The following is a 21944-nucleotide window of genomic DNA, read 5'->3' as shown; positions in this document are numbered from 1 at the left end:
CAAGACTGTCTCGGAAAAAAAAAATTTTTTTAATAAAATACAGGAACCATGTAAGAACATTACAGACAGATGACTATATTAGCTTCTAATCAGGAGAGAAAACACTTTTTTTGAGACAGAGTTTTACTCCTGTTACCCAGGCTGGGGTGCAATGGCGCGATCTCAGCTCACTGCAATCTTCGCCTCCTGGGTTCAATCAATTCTCCTGCCTCGGGCTCCTGAGTAGCTGGAATTACAGGTGCCCACCACCACGTCCGGCTAATTTTTTGTATTTTTAGTAGAGACAGGGTTTCACCATGTTGGTCAGGCTGTCTCAAACTCCTGACCTCGGCCGGGCGCAGTGGCTCAAGCCTGTAATCCCAGCACTTTGGGAGGCCGAGACGGGCGGATCACGAGGTCAGGAGATCGAGACCATCCTGGCTAACACAGTGAAACCCCGTCTCTACTAAAAAATACAAAAAAAAAAAACTAGCCGGGCGAGGTGGCGGGTGCCTGTAGTCCCACCTACTCGGGAGGCTGAGGCAGGAGAATGGCGTAAACCCAGGAGGCGGAGCTTGCAGTGAGCCGAGATCTGGCCACTGCGCTCCAGCCTGGGCGACAGAGCAAGACTCTGTCTCAAAAAAAAAAAAAAAAAAACAAAAAAAAACTCCTGACCTCAGGTGATCCACCCACCTCAGCCTCACAAAGTGCTGGGATTACATGCGTGAGTCACTGCGCCCGACCACAAACACAGTTTTATACACAATAGCATTTATAAAAACATAAGAACTAGTCTTTTTTCTATCATGTCTAGAAAATACTATGTATTTTATTTTATTTTATTTTTTTGAGGTGGAGTCTCCCTCTGTTGCCCAGGCTGGAGTATAGTGGCGTGATCTCAGCTCACTGCAACCTCTGCCTCCTGGGTTCAGGCAGTTCTCCTGCCTCAGCTTCCAGAGTAGCTGGGATTACAAGCGTCTGCCACCATGCCCAGCTAATTTTTTTTTGGTATTTTTAGTAGAGACAGGGTTTCACCATGTTGGCCAGGCTGGTCTCGAACTTCTGAACTCAAGTGATCTGCCCGGCCTTGGCCTCCCAAAGTGCTGGGATTACAGGCATGAGCCACCATGTCTAGCATAAGTTTTTTTTGTTTTGTTTTGTTTTGAGATGAAGTCTTGCTCTGTCACCCAGGCTGGAATGCAATGGCATGATCTTGTCTCACTGCAACCTCCGCCTCCTGGGTTCAAGCGATTCTCCTGTCTCAGCCTCCTGAGTAGCTGGGATTACATGCATGCACCACCACGCCTGGTTAACTTTTTGTATTTTTGTAGAGATGGGGTTTCACCCTGTTGGCCAGGCTGGTCTTGAACTTCTGACCTCAAGTGATCCACCTGCTGCACCCTCCCAAAGTGCTGGGATTACAGGGGTGAGCGACCATGCCCGGCACATCCAGCCTAAGTTTTAAAACAGGAATTGGAGTAGTTAAGATATGAAATATAAGGAATTAAGCAAGAATTGCCCCAGGAGTATGGGAAGAACAGAATAATTCAAAATGAAAATCTGAATATTAGAAATGCATTTCTAAAGTAGCCTGCCTCACCATCAGTTTAATTTTGAAGGCAAATGTTATTTCTAAAGGAACAAAAGAGGAATGGCAAAAAGATGGGAAGAAATGAGCTAAAAGCTGGCGCATGGCAGATGCAACTGATAGCAATAACTTAAGCATACTCTGAAAATGAACCTATGGTCTAAGAAGAATGTGTAACTGGAGTCCCAAGCTAAATAATCTGGGAGAGTCCAATGTGAAGTTTCACTCCTTATCTATGAAGGACATCTGAACTCTCGGCTCATCCCTTGGAAGGCCATACGGGATGGAGGCCCTTTGTTCTGGGTTAAATGGAGGTTGCTAGGTAAAGGGTGCTAAGTGAAAATGCTATGTAAACTGCATGGTCTCTACAGATGGTAGCAGTTCTCCTGTGTAGCCTGTTGCCACCTGAACTGCCATTTCTACTGGAGTCAATATGGGTCCAGCACAACACCAGCCCATTTGATATTTGGTGATGTTGGTATCTTATGAATATATTATACTACTGCCAAGGTATAATGGTTAAATTCCACTCCAACAAAGAGAACTAACATTTACTGACAATTCTTTTCTTTGTTTTTGAGATGGAGTTTCACTCTTATTGCCCGGGCTGGAGTGCAGTAGCGCAATCTCAGTTCACTGCAACCTCCACCTCCTGGGTTCAAGCAATTCTCCTGCCTTGGCCTCCCGAATAGCTGGGATTACAGGCACCCACCAAAACGCCTGGTTAATTTTTTTGTAGTTTTAGTAGAGATGGGGTTTCACCATGTTGGCCAGGCTGCTCTTGAACTCCTGACCTCAAGTGATCCACCCGCCTTGGCCTCCCAAAGTGCTGGGATTACAGGTGTAAGCCACAGCGCCCGGCCAACAATTCTTTTCAATATGATACGGTTACAAGACCACTATCACGCCCCTCTTTCTGGTATACATGGGAATTCTTATAGTAAAATCAATTAGCTTTTATTAAGTTTTCTCCTATAAAAAGCATGCTCACTCATTCCATCATCAGTAACACCTATTTAAAAACAGCAGCAACAACACTAAACACTACCTACCCGTTGTCCAGAAGAAAAAGAATGAGAACAACTAACTTCACCGACTAAATGAAGAAGAATGTAGGTCAGGTAATATGCCTGTTAGAGAAATGAATAAAATTAACACCTATGAATTAGCTAGCATAGATGTCATTCCAATTTACACATTAGGAAAGTTGCCCAGGAAGGATAAAGGATACGTTAAAGTTAACCCAGCTGGTCAGTAAGTAAAAGCCAAGCATCTAAACTAGGCTTTCTAATTTCTAACTTAAGTGCATTCTTTTTACCATGATGCATGACCTCATGACTGCCCTAATAAAGGGCTACAAAAAATACTCTTGGGAGCAAATTACCAACAATCATCCTTTTACTCACATTTTCAACTCTCAAATTTATGGAAGAATTTCATGACAGCGATAAATTAAAAATATCATTTGCTTTAAAATTATGTTTGCTAGAATGTATCTAGTGTCCCAATCCAGAAATGCCTATATTATCAGTCTATGGTTAGGAAGCTGATATCAGTTATGCTTCTATGTACTCTTTGAGACCTCCTAGCATTGGATACCTGCTTTTCAAGTTCTAAATGTAGACTGTCATCAATAGTGCCATCTGGTTGTTCAGCCTTTTTCTTTAAGACCATTTTCTTTAACAAATCAGAAGGCTTCATCTGCACAAGATAGCGATGTAGGACTGATACCTATCAAAAGAAAGAGGAGACATTGAACAAACCTAAATAATACAGTTGCTCTTTCTTAGGCTATTTTTTCCAGTGTGTCCTCTTTCATTTTGTCCTTTTATTATAGCTTTACACTTGAACAATATTCATTTTCCCTTTATGTAAAACCCCTGAATTGCTTAAAAAAGGATTTTAAGTGGCCAGGCACAGTGGCTCACACCTGTAATGCCAGCATTTTAAGAGGCCGAGGGAGGTGAATCACCTGAGGTCAGGAGTTCGAGACCAGCCTGGCCAACGTGGAGAAACCCCGTCTCTACTAAAAATACAAAAATTATCTGGGCGTGGTGGCACATGCCTGTAGTCCTAGCTACTTGGAAGGCTGAGGCACAATAATCACTTGAATACGCAGGGCAGAGGTTGCAGTGAGCCAAGATCGTGCCACCTTACTCCAGCCTGGGTGACAGAGCAACACTCCGTCTCTCAAAAAAAAAAAAAAAGTAAGGGATTTTAAATTAGAGATTTAGTACTTGTAACTTGGGATAAATGCTTAGGAGACCAAATGATATTATAACAGAGGCCACAGGGAATGCTTTCTCTGTTAAATTATTCAAAAGTCAACAAAGTTGACTCTGTGGTTAGAAGTCATTGAATTCTGAGAAGAACTACAAGAAGTTGGGGTAAAAATCGCAACTAGATTGTAACTTGAATATCAGTTAGTGAGTTTGAGGGTTAATTATTCATATAATTATTTGGTTAATTATTCTATTTTACATGGGCAAAAAAGGAAAAAGTAACAGAACAACAAAAGTTAGGAGAAATGGTAGAAATCCCGGCCGGGCGCGGTGGCTCAAGCCTGTAATCCCAGCACTTTGGGAGGCCGAGACGGGCGGATCACGAGGTCGGGAGATCGAGACCATCCTGGCTAACACGGTGAAACCCCGTCTCTACTAAAAAAATACAAAAAACTAGCCGGGCGAGGTGGCGGGCGCCTGTAGTCCCAGCTACTCGGGAGGCTGAGGCAGGAGAATGGCGTGAACCCGGGAGGCGGAGCTTGCAGTGAGCTGAGATCCGGCCACTGCACTCCAGCCTGGGCGACAGAGCGAGACTCCGTCTCAAAAAAAAAAAAAAAAAAAAAAAAAAAAGAAATGGTAGAAATCCTATCCCCGGATCTTTTTCGAAGGCAGTAAATATCATTGAAAGGAATGAGAACTATCTGCTAATTACCCTGGTAGCTCCAGCACGATCCCCATATATCTGGAATCAAATCTACCTCAACTCTACTAAAGCAGAAACCAGCTGTGCCCATCAATCTCTCCATCCCCAGCATCTTCTGCATGCTTCGGTTACTGTTCTTACCACACTAACCCACAAGAGTTGGTTAATTTTGTTTCAACCATTATATTATGTTTTCAAGGGCAGCCTCAAATCTAAATCTTTGTTTTGTTTTAATTCCTAAGACCTGGTGGCATACCTTGTACCAAATTGCAATTCAAACAAGAACAAAGGGACATCCAGATCAGGTTCTACGGTGAGTTTTTTTTTTTTTTTTTGAGACACAGTCTCGCTCTGTCGCCCAGGCTGGAGTGCAGTAGCGTGATCTCGGCTTACTGCAAGCTCCGCCTCCCGGGTTCACGCCATTCTCCTGCCTCAGCCTCCCGAGTAGCTGGGACTACAGGTGCCTGCCACCAGGCCTGACTAATTTTTTTGTATTTAGTAGAGATGGGGTTTCACGGTGTTGGCCAGGATGGTCTCGATCTCCTGACCTCGTGATCCGCCCACCTAGGCCTCCCAAAGTGCTGGGATTACAGGTGTGAGCCACCGTGCCTGGCCTATGGTGAGTTTTCAAATCCAACCAAGGGCAGCCCCATTAGTGCTATCAATGTTTGTAAAAAGCCTTCAGAACTTCTGAGAGAGGGACTTCCGTAGGACATTTTTTTAAATTAAAAAAATTCACATATATATATTAAAGACAGGGTCTCCCCATGTTGCTTAGGTTGGACTCGAACTCCTGGATTCGAAGGATCCTCTGGCCTCAGCCTCCCAAGTAGCTGGGACTATAGGTGTGTGCCACCACTACCGAGCAACAGTTGGACATGTTTGTCCACATTCTCATATATACATGATATATTCTTACTGAACAAGTACTAGAGGGCAACTACATTTAAGCTCTATGATCTAAAAAGACTCATTTTAAAACAGGTTAAAGATGCAATCAATGTACAATGGTTTTGCAATTTCTAAGTTTGCGATAAAACTGCTAACTTAGACAAGTTGAACTAATTCAATAAATGAAATCATATTCATGTAATTCCACATTATGATTTTCCCAGTAGTTTCTTTATACATTAATTCAGAGATGATTGTCCACAACCATTCTATGTGGTGGAGGGTGCAATACTATCTCCATTTCACAGATGAAAAAACTGGACCTTGTTAGTTAAGTGTGCTAGAGATTACATGAACAGTATCATGCTTGAGAGCTGAGCTCTGACCCCAGGACCTTTGACTTAGGGTTCATCAATTTTCCTTATACCTCTCATTACCTCTCCCATTTATTAAAAATAAAAATGTATTTATTTATACCTGCAGATTACTGGCATTAGGAACATCTTCATGTTTCTCATCCAAAAGCTTTGAAATAATCACTAGACTGAGGCACTGTCTCAGTTGCCTAGAATTAGAAGTTAAAAGTATTTAGAATGTATTTTAATTAATACTGCTTGAAAAGCAAATGAATGAGTCAAGAGGAGCTCTAGTTCTAATTGGAAATATAGGCAATGTTTCAAGAGAAGTCTGTACAGGAACATATAAGCTGTTATAGAACAGTAAAATTTTCATGTAAAATATTTGTACATAAAACTTGAATTATCTGAAGCTCAGTAAATCATTTAACAGCCTTATCTTTGACCCTGATGATTTACTGACAGAAAACCTATTTTTTTTTACTGATGAAATTTATTTTTACTAAAGCAAAAAAAAGCTGATTCATTTATTTTTGTGGAATATGTCATCTGTATTAAGGTAACAGATAAACTAAAATTAAAAATAAAAAAATATTCAACTTGGGTGACAGAGTGAGACTCTGTCTCAAAAAAAAAAAAAAAAATTACATAACGACCTGAGTTAAGAATTAGAGTAAGAAAGAATCAGGCTATCAATGCCTTTTCTCACAACTGAATATGAAATAAACATCTCTGATCTAACATTCAAAGAATGATGAATGGAAATAAAGAACCAAGGCATTTCATTAATCTAAAATTATAAAATTTCTTAATGTTTAATTCTCACTTTTCAATACCTTCCACGTGATGTCCAATTAGGGACCAGCTGTACTAACCACAGAAGGTTGTGGGGATGACTCGAGAGTTCATTTATGCCCAGACAGAGTTCACGCACCTGAAAAAAAAGAACATGTAAGATTTCTTTTCAAACAGAACAGTAAAATCAAACACCCAACAGATCATCTACATCCCTTCTTGCCATAATGGAAGCACTAGTACAAAATAAGGGCACACATTTTTAGAAATAGCATGGAGTCTAGAATCTGCTAAAATGTACACAATACACAGATTGTTTTACTTATACTATCTTAAATGGACTGAACAGATACATTTAGCAGAATTTCACTTGGCTTTCATGTTTTGTACTACATCATATCTTTAAACAGTCCTTCTTGGAAGGATAAACTGATCTAAACATAAATGTGTATCAGAGTTGTACAAGACTATATATATTCCTGATTTGGGATTTCTTGCACAGGGATCCTATTTCAGTATTTTTAAAAGCCTAACACCTGGCTGGGTGTGGTGGCTCATGCCTGTAATCCCAGCACTTTGGGAGGCTAAGGAAGGTGAATCCCTTGAGGCCAGGAGTTTGAGACCAGCCTGGCCAACATGATAAAACCCTGTGTCTACTAAATACACAGAAATTAGCTGGGCAGGGTGGCGTGTGTCTATGGTCTCAGCTACTTAGGAGGCTGAGGCACAAGAATCACCTGAAACTAGGAGGCAGAGGTTGCACTGGGACAAGATTGCATCACTGTACTCCTGCCTGGGTGACAGGAGATGCTGTCTAAAAAAAAAAAAAAAAGCCTAACACCCCCCAAATATGTATTACCATTGTGTATCAATTTTTTAAAAAGCCTAACAGTTGCTTCAAAATAATCTGATGAGCAGGGAAAGGAAATATAGGGTCAGTTTTACATTAGACAAGATTATGTCTCAATTATTGAAGCAAAGTGATACTTAGGAATTTATTATACTCTTTGCCTTACTTCTGCCTATTTTAATTTTTCCACCAAAAAAGACTGAAAAATATAATTTTTAAAAAGTCCTAACAAAAATTATACATGTTCATCCTCCATATGGTTGCAGAAGTTCAACTCAAATTCTGGTTGTAGGTATGACTCACTCCGTCATTTCATTTAGGTCTCTGCTCCAAGGTTATTTTGGAAAGGCCTTTCCCTGACTGCCTTATATGAAATAGCATAGCATCCAGTCTTGCTGTACTCATGTCCTGCTTTATTTTAATTTGTAGTACTTAACTACTACCTGACATGATAATATAATCAACATTTACTTGTTTATCTAACCCTTTGACTAGGACAAAAGCCCCATGAAGGCAAAGGCTTTGTCTCTTTCACAGCTCAATCTCTAGCACCTACATTAATGCTGAGTCCACAGGAAATCCCCAATAAACACATTTTTGTTGGATAAAGAGCTGAAGTTTTAGAAAAAATTCAATTATCATGAATTTAAATAATACAGCTCCAGCAAACAGTCTCTTCCTCAGTTCATTTTTAATCTGCCAAAGATCTTGAGTTTAGAAACAGTATTAATTCCATATGCACTATGAGTCAAATTGTAATGCTATATAAAAAATGAATAATGAAGTTTTAAGTAACATTACCTTTGTGTTCCAATCTCTGATGTTTTTCATCAGGTTTATCAGGAGGCTTTGAAAGTCTACTAGAGGAATCTGTTTCAGCTGTTTTTCCAAACTCATTTTAAATAACATTAAAATCAGCAACATTATTTCACGATCCTGGTAACCTTCTGGATGTATAGATGTACACAAGCCTAGAAACTGTTTAACATAAATGCACAGACAAAAATATTTTAGAAGGTGTATTTTATTTTTAGGGTTTTAATTATAAACTTTTTGACAAAAGACGCAAAAAAGAACTATAAAGAAAACAAACATCAGATGTCTAGACAAAAGAAGGCAAGAACTACTCCACGTTAATAGTTGAATTAAGTGGCATTTTCTTCTCCATTTTCCATTTTTGAGATTTTCTTAATGGTTCAGTAACACCGATTCAATTCAGCAACTAAAAATGTTTCACACTGTCATTAACTTTTTTTGACCTTCTTTTTTTTGAGACGGAGTCTCACTCTGTCGCCCAGGCTGCAGTGCAGTGGTGTGATCTCGCCTCACTGCAACTTCCACCTCCCAGGTTCAAGTGATTCTCCCGCCTCAGCCTCCCCAGTAGCTGGGATAACAGGACCTGCCACCATGCCTGGCTAATTTTTTTTTTGCGATTTTTAGTAGAGACAGGGTTTCACCATGTTGGCCAAGCTGGTCTCGAACTCCTGACCTCAGCTGATCCACCCGCCTTGGCCTCCCACAGTGCTGGGATTACAGGCATGAGCCACCGTGCCCGGCCTCTGCCATTAATGCTTGATCACTAAATTATATTGTAAGACTTCTTTCTTCATACATCCTACTTATAAAAAACTATTGGTTTCAAAACTATTTAATGATGTAACTGACCTAAAGTTCCTGTTCATCACTAATATTAAAACAACACAAAAACAGCAAAAACAATCTTTAATACAAAGATTATTGCTAAGAAATTTCAGAGACTGGAAATCACCTGGTAAGAAACTAGAGTTTTTTTTTTGAGACACAGTCTCACTCTGTTGCCCAGGCTGGAGTGCAGTGGCGTGATCTCAGCTCACTGCAAGCTCCACCTCCCAGATTCACACCATTCTCCTGCCTCAGCCTCTCGAGCAGCTGGGACCACAGGTGCCCGCCACCACACCCAGCTAATTTTTTTTTTTTTGTATTTTTAGTAGAGACGGAGTTTCACCATGTTAGCCAGGATGGTCTTGATCTCTTGACCTTGTGATCTGCCTGCCTTGGCCTCCCAAAGTGCTGGGATTACAGGCGTAAGCCACCGCGCCCGGCCTGTATTTTTAGTAGAGACGGGTTTTCACTGTGTTAGCCAGGATAGTCTCGATTTCCTGACTTCGTGATCTGCCCGCCTTGGCCTCCCAAAGTGCTGGGATTACAGGCGTGAGCCACCGTGCCCAGCCGAGATTTTTTTTTTTTCAAAAAACCATTAACCACAGACCAAATGGTTCTAGCTCTGAGCCAAAGACACACAAAAGTTTTTTCCTACCTTAACCACATTTAAAATGTTGGTTTCAGGAAGTGTTGAAAAAATTGGCTTATAAGATGAATCTTCACTTTCTTTTCCCCTTGATGTTGTCTGTGTTTCAGAACTATTGAGAAGTGAGTAAAGCAATGTGAAGTTAGGCACAAAATATATTACTCACTTTAAGAAATACTGGGCTACTTTTTAAAAACTATGTTTTATCGAGGTATAATTTACATACAATAAAAGGAATGTACCCATTTTAAGTTTTGATAATCATATATACTAATGTAACCACCATCCTAATCAAGAAGTAGAACATTTCCATTCCCCTCAAAAATCTCTTTATGCCAAATCCAAGTCAATCTGCTATCCCTGACTCAAGGCAAACACTAATATCATTTCTATCGTTATGCATCAGTTTTCTCTTGAACAAACTACGTTTTATATGGTACTATCCTCCTTGCTCTTGGTGTTAGAGAGCTATGTAGAAGATGGTTCTGACTAAAAAGAATTCATAATAGGTAAAAGACTCATAAATGGCCTAAAGAAACTGCTATAGCAATATACAGAAACAATTCAACGCATTCTACTTCTAATTGTCAGAGGTTATCAGTGAAGATTCATGAAAGAGGAGATGCATGAACTTCGCTTTCAAAAGATAGACAACATTTTAAATTTTTTGAAAAAACAATACTTTTACATGTTTTAAAAAAAAATATATATATATATATATTTTTTTTGAGACGGGGTCTCGCTCTGTCCCCAGGCTGGAGTGCAGTGGCCAGATCTCAGCTCACTGCAAGCTCCGCCTCCCGGGTTTACGCCATTCTCCTGCCTCGGCCTCCCGAGTAGCTGGGGCTACAGGCGCCCGCCACCTCGCCCGGCTAGTTTTTTGTATTTTTTAGTAGAGACGGGGTTTCACCGTGTTAGCCAGGATGGTCTCGATCTCCTGACCTCGTGATCCGCCCGTCTCAGCCTCCCAAAGTGCTGGGATTACAGGCTTGAGCCACCGCGCCCGGCAAAAAAATCAAAATATATTAAGGTACAGTATGCTGGGATAAACTGCCCTCCTAGCTCCGTTCTTTATAACTACTCGTTTCTTCCCTAAGATAATTACTACAAGTTTTAGTCCTTCCTTCCATTGGCATTTTATGTATAAACAAACAAATATGAATATATGTCCCACTGTGGTATAAGAAGAAATACATTTGATCTTTGTCCCCAATCCCTGGCACAGAGCTCCTAAAACCTCTGGAATGTCTGATGAGGTAGGAGGAGCCTCTTTTGTTATTTATAATAATCCCTTTTTAACCATACCTAAATTTATGCTAATAAAGTGACTCCTGGAGGATGGGGGCTGGTTGACAGAGTTATCAACCATGTGACTAGAAGGCTGAAACTTTCAGTCTCACCCAGAGGGGTTAAAGATTAAGTTAATCACCAATGGCTAATGCTTTAATCAACTATCCCTGTGTAATTGGCCCTCCAAAAATACCCTAAAGTTCAGAGAGCTTCTGGATTGGCTAATGCATCAAGATGATGAGAGGGTGGGTAGGGTGGAGTGGCTCACACCTGAATCCCAGCACTTTGAGAGGCTGAGGCAGGCAGATAGCCTGAGCCCAGGAGTTCAAGACTCACCTGGGCAATACAGCAAAATTCGACTGGGGGTGGTGGCTCACATGTAATCCCAGCACTTTGGGAGGCTGAGGCAGGCAGATCACCTGAGGTCAGGAGTTCGAGACCAGCCTGGGCCAACATGGTGAAACCCCATCTCTGCTAAAAATAGAAAAATTAGGCAGGCATGGTGGCGGGCGCCTGTAATCCCCGCTACTCGGGAGGCTGAGGCAGGAGAATCGCTTGAACCTGGGAGGTGGAGGTTGCAGTGAGCTGAGATCGCACCACTGCACTCCAGCCTGGGCAACAGAGCAAGACTTTGTCTTAAAAAAAAAAAAAAAAAAAAAGCGAAACTCTGTCTTCTCTATTAAGAAAGAAAGAAAAAACCTCTCCGTGCCTACCTTACTTGTAAAATGGAAATGAAAACCTTACTAGTATTTGTAGTAACTACTAAGTGAGGTACTATGTGAATGAAGCCCTTAGAACAGAGTCTGGCACACAGCAAACACTATATAAGGGCTAGCTATTATGATGTGGAGGGACAGCAGGCAGACCAATTTGATTAGAAAGCTGACAACAAAACAGAAAACAGGTCAGGGTAAAATCGTAACGTCTTAAATATAGGGTATAAAGGTTTGAGAATAGTAGAGAGTGAGTTCCTGCAACAGTGAAAAGAATATCTTGCAGGTGGAAAGGCCCTGGAGGAAAGATTTTTTGCCAGGCTAGGCAGGAAAAGAGAATCTGAATTAGACTGACACAGGAAATGAAAAGGAACGAATAGATATGACATAGGTGGAGGAAAAGGAACGTAGGGATGTGATAATTGAAAGGATACAGAACTGAAGGTTAGAATGTATTTAGACTTAAATTTTAAGTCTATGTACCTAGCAGAATAATGGTCAAGAAATGTACTAGTATCCTTTAATATCTGAATTTTCTCTACCTAAATATTTATTCTGACGATCTGCAAACATTTTCACTCTACATCTACTATTTGTATAGATAACTTGCCATGATAAATATGCATATACACACTGGCAAAAATGGGTAAGCTGTGAGTCCTGGTTAAAAAAAGAACAGTGATGGCCAGGTGCAGTGGCTCATGCCCATAATCCCAGCACTTTGGAAGGTCAAGGTGTTAGGATTGCTTGAGCCCAGGATTTTGAGACCAGCCTGGGCAACATAGCCAGATCCATTCTCTATGAAAAAATTTAAAAACATTGGCCAGGCATGGTGATGTGTGTCTGTAGTGCCAGGGTACTCAGGAAGCTGAGGTAGGAGGGCCACTTGAGCTCAGGAGTTCGAGGGTGCAATGACCCATAACTGTGTCACTGCACTCCAGCCTCAGTGACAGACCAAGACCTCATCTTGTGGAAGGGAGGAAGGAGGGAAGGGGAAGGGGAAGGAGAAGGGGGGGAAGCGAGGGAAGTTAGGGAAGGGGAAGGGAGGGAAGGGAAAGGAGAGAAGGGAGGAAAGGGAAGGAAGGAAAGGAAGGAAGGGAGGGCAGGGAGGGACAGAGGGGAAGGAAGGGAAGAAAAGAAAAGAAAGAAAAGAAAGAGAACAGCGAGTGGGGTAGGATCTTAACAAGTTCAAGCCAGGCAGTGGCTCATGCCTGTAATCCCAGCAGTTTGGGAAGCTGAGGCCAGGGGATCGTCTTAGCTCAGGAGTTCCAGACCAGCCTGGGCAACATGGCAAAACCCCGTCTCCACAAAAAATAAAAAAATATTAGCTGGGCGTGGTGGTGAGTACCTGTGGTCTCAACTACTCGGGAGGCTGAGGTGGGAAGATCACTTGAGCCTGGGAGGCAGAGGTTGCTGTGAGCTGACATTGTGTCACTGCACTCCAGCCTGCACAACAAAGCAAGACCCTGTCTCAAACACACACACACACACACACACACACACACACACACACACACACACACAATTTCCAGACTCATGCTCATGTTGTTTAAACAGGCATTTTGTTACACAGCACTCATTCCTTCACCAGATCACTTGTGTTAAGTTTGTGCCCATCTTTACTCACCACTATACAACAGTGACTATAGCCACCACCGTTTATTTCCACTACTGTACATGTTCACTACAGTAAGAAAAATTCAAATTGTTGTACACCACATACAAAATTACCACACACTACTGAGTTCATTAAATGTTAAATAATAAAGTAGCAGTATGTTAAATGTTTATATTATGCAGAAATATGTGGTAACTTTTAAAATATAAGTGTTTAAGAACATTCTTGTAATATTTAGGGGAAATAGTTGGGATTTTTGGATGGGCTGGATAAACATTATTTTTCCTATTTAAAGTGATGAAACATAGTCTCTAGCTGAAATGTTGCTATCCAATATATTTTCAGATGCAGATTACATCTGAGTAACCAGGGATCCTATACGGAGTGGAAACAGAATTTTCATAATGTTTAAGTGAATATATTCAACTTTTTCCTCTTTTACTTCCTTTACCTTTCCATTTTTATTCCCTTTTCTGTGATCAGTCTATTCATTTCCTCTGCCCATTTTTCTAATAGGTATTGATCTTTTTCTTATTGACTTGAAATTAATACTTTGTCTGTAACCAGTTTCCTTTTTTTTTTTTAAGATGGAGTCTCACTCTGTCGTCCAGGGTGGAGTGCAGTGGTGTGATCTCGGCTCACTGCAACCTCCGCCACCCAGGTTTAAGCGATTCTCCTGCCTCAGCCTCCCAAGTAGCTGGGACTAAAGGTGCGTGCCACTACACCCCGCTAACTTTTTTGTATTTTTGGTAGAGATCCGGTTTCATCATGTTGGTAAGGCTGTTCTCGAACTCCTGACCTCAAGTGATCCGCCTGCCTTGGCCTCCCAAAGTGTTGGGATTACAGGCATGAGCCACTGTGCCTGGCCCCCACCTTTTTTTTTTTTTTTTTTTAAAGACAAGGTCTCAGTCTGCCACCCATGCTGTAGTACTGTGGTGTGATCACAGCTCGCTGCAACTTCCAATTCCCAGCCTCAAGTGATTCTCCTGCCTTGGCCTCCCCAAATGTTGGCATTACAGGTATAAGCCACCACACCCAGCCCAGTGTATCTTTTAACTAGTTACACTTCACATATCTGAAGGTTATTGATTTCTGTTTATTATTTTTATACCCAGACACCCACACCAAATTTTCTTAGTTATCTGTCATAGTTTTTCACCCAAGTCTTAGGCTTCTATGTCTAGATTAACTCACATCTACAAATAATCTTTCAGCAACTCCTTTCCAATTTTTGTATCTCTTGTTTTTTGTCTCTTGTCTAATTACTCTGGCCAATACTTCCACCAAAACAATGTTAAATAACAATGGAAAGTCTTGTAAAAAGAAAACAAAACTTTTATGAGAATATTTCTATTGTTTGCCTGCTAAACATGATGACGGCTTTTAGATTAAGACAGATGTTAAGAATGTATCTAATTCAAGATTGATCTCAACTTTGAGAGATCTTTTTAAAAATCAGAAATAAATATTAAACTTTAGCTATAATTATAGGTAAGTTGTACGAAATGGTATTTTTGGAGTTAATTATGATGAGAAAACTTACACTAGATAGTCTTCATTAAAGTCTGGCTGAAGATTCTCCAGGGGAAACAAAGATCTAAAATCAATCCCCATATTGAAAAACACAGCTGCTATATCAGACAATGATGGGATCCAGGGCCAAACTGGTGAGTCACTGAAGGTATCTAATTAACAGAAGAAAACATTTCATTCTAAATCTGTGGTCTACAAACCCACATTTGCAAGGTGACAGTCTGCATGTGAAACATGAATAATTACAATGGTTTTATACAAATGACAGCTGCTAATTTTATGCTAACAATATAGTTATAGGTTGATCATAGGAATTATAGATTTCCAAATAAAATGAAGAAAATGACATAAAGAAAATATCTGAGAGTGATGGATAAAAGGGTGTAACTCAGAAGGAAGTAACACGTTTTAAAATGGCTAGAAATACCACTGGTAAAATCCCAACTATCAATAACACAGAAAGATTTTTTATCATCTTCATTGCCTTTATAGTCCCAATCCCCAAGACAGATGAAACAGGTAAACCACCATGCTTCTTTTATTTTTAAGGGCTCCCAAAGATGAGAAAGCAAATGTTATACCTTTGCAGTGGATGCTTTCAATATGCCTTACTATATTATCAGTATAATACTGCTGCTTACCAATAAGCCAATTAAACTTAGTTGGCTAAGTAAGTTTGGAACCATTTCCACTTATCAAGCAAAGTAAGCCATGATTTGGTAAATAGTAGGTGAGGGCTTCCACTTGCAAGATCTTATACTCTTTTCTCAATGCAAGTAGGAAAATTCAGATACTCATTGTTTAACTGAAGTTCCATTTCATTATCAAAGACTTTTGAGGTCAGGTGAGGTGGCTCATGCCTGTAATCCTAGCACTTTGGGAGGCCGAGGCGGGTAGATTGCCTGAGCTCAGGAGTTCGAGACCAGCCTGGGCAGCATGGTGAAACCCCGTCTCTACTAAAATACAAAACAATTAGCCGGGTGTAGTGGTATGTGCCTGTAGTCCCAGCTACTCAGGAAGCTGAGGCATGAGAATTGCTTGAACCAGGAAGGTGGGAGTTGCAGTGCTGAGATTGTGTCACTGCACGTTAGCCTGGGCGACAGCAAGATTCTGTCTCAAAAAAACAAAAAAATGACTTTTGATTAGAAAAATAATTTTATATTCTATATTTCCAAATATACTAACATTTAGCAATATGAAAGATACCATGTAAATAGCAACCAATAATACACACTGTAAATCGCAGTAAGTTGATATACTTACCATTTCTAATAGTTATTTCCATCAGTGTACTTAAAATCTGCACTGACACAATACAGTCTGTATGAACTGACATCATCTGTCAAAAGCAGAGAAATGACAGGGTATTAAGAAGGAAGAAAACACAAACATTCATTATTTGCTAGGCACATATAAAGTTGTTTTATGTGGGCCAGGTGCAGCAGTTCATGCCTGTAATCCCAGCACTTTGTGAGGCTAAGGCGGGCGGATACCTTGAGCTTAGGAGTTTGAGACCAGCCTGTGCAAGATGGCGAAACCCCATCTCTACAAAAAATACAAAAATTAGCCAGGTGTGGTGGTGTACACCTGTAGTGGAGGATTGGTTGAGACCAGGAGGTGGAGGTTGCAGTGAGCCATGATCGTGTCACAAAAATAAAAAATAAAATAAAGGCATTTTATGTGCATTTAATACTAATGATAGCCTTGTGAAGTGGTACTCATTACACATATGAGCAAATAGGTTCAGAGAGATTAAATATTCTGCTCAACTGATATAAATGATATGTGGAGAATGTGGAGTTTAATTCTAAAGTCAGAGCTCTTTACATTCTAACATGCTGTTTTTGTTTTTTACAACTGTCATTTATAATTAGACAAATAAAACATTTGAAACTTCCAAAAAATGTCTTTTTAGTAAACAGCATGACATGAAACCAAAAAACCATAAAGGAAAAGGCTGCAGGCAAAAATCAAACCACAAATTAATAAGATACGAATATACAAAATAATATACCAACATAGTTTTTCAAAGATGCTCAATATCACTAGATCAAAGAGATGTAATAAAAACAGTAAGATATCACTGATTGGCCAGGCCCGGTGGCTCACGTCTGTAATCCCAGCACTTTGGGAGGCCAAGGTGGGTGGGTCACGAGGTCAGGAGATCGAGACCATCCTAGCTAACATGGTGAAACCCCGTCTCTACTAAAAGTACAAAAAAAATTAGCCGGGTGGTGGCAGGCGCCTGTAGTCCCAGCTACTCGGGAGGCTGAAGCAGGAGAATGGAGTGAACCCGGGAGGCGGAGCTTGCAGTGAGATTGCGCCACTGCACTCCAGCCTGGGCGACTGAGCAAGACTCCGTCTCAAAAAAAAAAAAAAAAAAAAAGATGTCACTGATTGACTTCTAAATTGGCAATGATCAAGAATACTGATACTACCCTGCATTCATAGGAGTACTAGAAAGGAGGAAAGTAGTCTTATGCCTCATGTGAGTGCAATTTGGTTAAAACTTTTAAACTAGGGCCAGCTGCAGTGTCTCACACCTGCAATCTCAGCACTTTGGAAGGCTGCAGTGGGAGGATCATTTGAGCCCAGGAGTTCAAGACTGGCCTGAGCAACATGGCAGGGCCCCACCTCTACAAGAAATTTTTTAAAATTAGCTGGGTGTGGTGGTGCATACCTATAGTCCCAGCTACTTGAGGGGCTGAGGCGGAAGTATCACTTGAACTCGGGAGGCTGAGGCTGCAGCAAGCAGTGATTCATACCACCGCACTCCAGCCTGCGTGGCAGAGGGAGACCCTGTCTCAAAAAAAAAAAAAAAAAAAAGCCCAAAAAATCCAAAACAACTAATTGGTAATATTTATACGAAGTTATTATTTTATTTTATACTTTCACCCAGTTAGTCTTTTTACATACACGAATTTAGATGCAAATAGCATGCCTGTAACGCCTTTTTACATACAGGAATTTAGAGACAAATAATATATCTTTGTTTTTTTTGAGACGGAGTCTCACTCTGTCGCCCAGGCTGGAGTGCAGTGGTGCAACCTCGGCTGACTGCAACCTCTGCCTCCCAGGTTCAGACGATTCTCGTGCCTCCTCCTCCCAAGTAGTTGGGTCTACAGGCCTGTGCCACCATTAGGCTGGCTAATTTTTGTATTTTTTAGTAGAGACAGGGTTTCTCCATGTTAATCAGGCTGGTCTTGAACTTCTGGTCTGAAGTGATCCACCCATCTCAGCCTCTCAAAGTGCTGGGATTACAGGCTTGAGCCACCGCACCTAACCTCTGATATAACTTTTTTTTTTTTTTTTTGAGACGGAGTCTCGCACTGTCACCCAGGCTGGAGTGCAGTGGCGCGATCTTGGCTCACTGCAATCTCCACCTCCTAGGTTCAAGTGATTCTCCTGCCTCAGTCTCCCAAGTAGCTGGGATTACAGGCACCCACCACCGTGCCTGGATAATTTTTTGTATTTTCAGTAGAGACTGGGTTTCACTATGTTGGCCAGGGTGGTCTCAAACTCCTGACCTCGTCATCCGCCTGCCTTGGCCTTCCAAACTGCTGGGATTACAGATGTGAGTCACCACACCCAGCCTGACACTTTTTACAAGACAATTTTTTGGGAACAAAAATCTCAAGTTTAAAAAATTTTTAAATCATTTAACAAGGTAATTTTATAGTGGATTTGTAGACGAACACATATTGTATTTCTATTGTTATCTTTTTCATTTGCTTAGAAGCCATAGATTATAATACATTTAAATTTAAAGTGTAGCCGGGTGCAGTGGCTCACGTCTGTAATCCCAGCACTCTGGGAGGCTGAGGCGGGCAGATCATGAGGTCAGGAGATGGAGACCATCCTAACTAACATGGCGAAACCCCGTCTCTACTAAAAATATTTTTTAAAAAAATTAACCGGGCGTGGTGGCAGGCGCTTGTAGTCCCAGCTACTTGGGAGGCTGAGGCAGGAGAATGGCATGAACTCGGGAGGCGGAGGTTGCAGTGAGGTGAGATTGCACCACTGCACTCCTGCCCAGCCTGGACAACAGAGCGAGACTCCATCTCAAAAAAAAAAAAAAAGATTTACAACGTAAGGGGTTGCCAGATGCAGTGGCTCACACCTGTAATCCCAGCACTTTGGGAGGCCGAGGCAGGCAGATCACTTGAGGTCATGAGTTTGAGAGCAGCCTGGCCATCATGGTGAAACCCCATCTCTACTAAAAATACAAAAAAAAAAAAAAATTAGCCCGGCATGGTGGTGGGCGCCTGTAATCCCAGCTACTTGAGAGGCAGAGGCAGGAGAATCGCTTGAATCTGGGATGTGGAGGTTGCAGTGAGCCGAGATTGCGCCACTGCGGCACTTCAGCCTGGGAGATCAAGCGAGACTCTGTCTTAAAAATAAATAAAATAAAATAAAATAAAATAAAATAAAATAAAAATGTAAAGAGTAACCTGAACTCTACTTTCAATCAGTCATATGGCCTGTCATTCTGAAAACAATCTATGTGGAAAAAAAACTTCTGCTATGCAGATGTTTGTGCTGCTAAGCTCTGCCACTAGGAGGCAACACCATTCACAAACATGTTACACATAGGACAAGGTTTCTAACAGTCTTTTTGTGGTGGGTGAAAAATTCCAGGGTGGGAAATACATTGATTTCAGATAAGTAAATGTGTAAAGGAGTATATACAGCAATCTAATGTCTATCAGTTGAGATTGAGTTAAATAAATCATGGTATAGCCTAACAAAGGAATACTATGAAGCCAATGAAAAGGACAACATATCAATACTCTGAGATGAAATGCTCAATAATTTACTGCTATCTGAAATAAACAAGTTATAAGAAATATTCACATGTTCTGTTTATGTTAAGTTACATGGCAATTTTTGAATGCAGAGAATACTCTAGAAAACACTGACTAAAATGTGACAGCTCCAGAAATTAGGACTTGGGAGGAGTTCAGCCTTCTTATTCTAATTTTAAAAAATTTAAATTGTTCACTCAAAACAGATTCTGACAGAAACTTCTTTTTAAAAATATTTCAGGCTGGGTGCGGCGGCTCACACCTGTAGTCCCATAACTTTGGGAGGCCGAGGTGGGGGGATCACTTAAGGCCAGGAATTCGAGGCCAGCCTGGCCAACATGGTGAAACCCCGTCTCTACTAAAAATACAAAACTTAGCCAGGTGTGGTGGCACAGGCCTGTAATCCCAGCTACTTGAGAGGCTGAGGCAGGAGAATCGCTTGAACCCAGGAGGTGGAAGTTGCAGTGAGCAGAGATCACACCACTGCACTCCAGCCTGGGCAACCGAGTGAGACTGTCTCTCAAAAATAAACAAACAAATAAATAACAAATAAATAAATAAATTTTAATCTCCTTTCCATTTTACTCGAAATTTTCACAATCAAACCTGAATTCCTTTTGAAAATCGCTAAAAAAAAAAAGTTCTAACCTTTTTCTGGTCTACTACATTTAGATATTCATGATAAAATCACAAAAATGCAAAGATTTTAATTACATTTTAACAATTAAACTTACAAAATACTAGTTAGGAGTATAGCATTAAAATGAATTGACATAATTTCTAAAAATACTTACAGGTTGGTAAATCCTCCCATGATGAAAATTGACTTGGAATCAAAAAAGGAGAAATGAGACAAAGTGTCTTACACAGAGAAAGTGTTTACTGAATGATTAGTCTGGTTTTCAGAAAATAAATATGAAATTTATTAAAAAACTGCTTAAATGAAGGTATGCTTGTATGTCATAATTAGGGTTTGAATGGCTATAATGATGGACCCACATCAACAAGAGGCAAATTAACACAGATAAATGCAAAGTCTTACTCAGAGGTTTAAGAAACGATATATACAATTAGAGAATAATGAAGCCCCGGCACAACAGTAAATGAAGTTTTTCTTTTTTTTTTTTTGAAATGGGGTCTTGCTCTGTTGCCCAGGCTGGAGTACGGTGCATGATTAGTTTTGAACTGTAAGAAGTAGAAATTTGTAGGTTTCTTCAGATAGGCAAGAGTCTCACTGAAAACTGCTGGTAAGACAGACCTTATCTGGAGCATGTGTCCACATATTTTCGGTGGAGGCAGTGAGGGAACACTTTAGGAGTGACATTGACAAGCTACTCCTTTACTTGGATCTTGCCTTAACAGCAAGACCTTCAACTACTTTACACTTTAAAAAAGCAAACTTTTTCTCTCACCCTGGTACTCTCTGTATCCACCTTACCCTACGTTTTCTTCATAGCACTTATCCGACATAATACACTTATAAATGTGTACACACACACTTGTTTATTGTCTGTCTCCTCTATATTAGCATGTGGGCTTCATGAGATCAGAGACACTGATTTTTTCATTGCTGTTCTCTCCAGTGCCTGGCACAGCTGGCACTCAAAATGCCAACTATATAAAACAACGAATGAAAGGCTGTACTGGAATATCTCTCCAGTTCTCACTAAATACGAGATTTCTTGATGCTATCATAAAACCCAGAGTAGAACTCCATGTTTTCCCACTTTTCACTTTATATATAGCTGCAGTTCTTTGATAACATTGATACTTTTTTCCTTTTTGTTATAGGATTTCCAGGGCAAACACTCACTTATTGTAAAGGACTCTTTTATACTACAATTCCTTTTTCCTGAATGTATATTTTTCACACATTTAGGATTTTATTAAAGTAGAATACTCAGTAACCTGAGAATAACTTTTTTTTTTTTTTTTTTTTTTTTTAAACAGATGTGGTCTTGCTATGTTACCCAGGCTGGTCTTGAACTAGCAATCCTCCTGCCTTGGTATCTCAAAGTGCTAGAATTACAGGCATGAGCCACTGCCAAGAATAACTTGTCATTCATAATCATTCTTGTCTTTGGAAGAAGGATAATTCCAATCTAACTGGGTAGTTACTATAGCACTCGTTGATACAGAAGCTATTATACAGGAAAAAGCCCCTTCCATGCTCTCCCATACAAATGTTTTTTGGAGACAGAGTCTCACTCTGTCCCCCAGGCTGGAGTGCAATGGTGCGATCTTGGCTCACTGTAAACTTCACCTCCTGGGTTCAGCAATTCTCCTGCCTCAGCCTCCTGAGTAGCTGGGATTA

At 40.6% G+C, this 21944-nt stretch overlaps 1 protein-coding gene across 6 annotated transcripts in view; it reads right to left on the bottom strand.

Annotated features, from left to right (window-relative positions):
• SLF2 (SMC5-SMC6 complex localization factor 2) overlaps nt 1–21944 on the bottom strand; it is a 51771-nt gene that overhangs the window by 11623 nt on the left and 18204 nt on the right. For 4 of the 6 annotated variants that reach the window (XM_015456589.3, XM_005566216.4, XM_015456588.4 and 1 more), the window contains 8 exons: nt 16089–16164; nt 14836–14977; nt 9681–9783; nt 8186–8362; nt 6576–6673; nt 5861–5948; nt 3167–3298; nt 2620–2697 (listed from right to left, as the gene is read on the bottom strand). In XM_015456589.3, the coding sequence (XP_015312075.2) occupies nt 2620–2697; nt 3167–3298; nt 5861–5948; nt 6576–6673; nt 8186–8362; nt 9681–9783; nt 14836–14977; nt 16089–16164 (894 nt within the window). Of the gene's footprint in view, nt 1–2619; nt 2698–3166; nt 3299–5860; nt 5949–6565; nt 6674–8185; nt 8363–9680; nt 9784–14835; nt 14978–16088; nt 16165–20424; nt 20457–21944 lie in introns of those variants that run through there. The other 2 variants (XR_012418084.1, XR_010578066.1) reach the window with 2 other exon arrangements.

The sequence above is a fragment of the Macaca fascicularis genome, chromosome 9 (assembly GCF_037993035.2).
Source record: "Macaca fascicularis isolate 582-1 chromosome 9, T2T-MFA8v1.1".
Lineage (NCBI taxonomy): Eukaryota > Metazoa > Chordata > Mammalia > Primates > Cercopithecidae > Macaca > Macaca fascicularis.
Note: the sequence above shows the minus strand (reverse complement) of the source record. Positions and strands in the feature narration are given on the sequence as shown.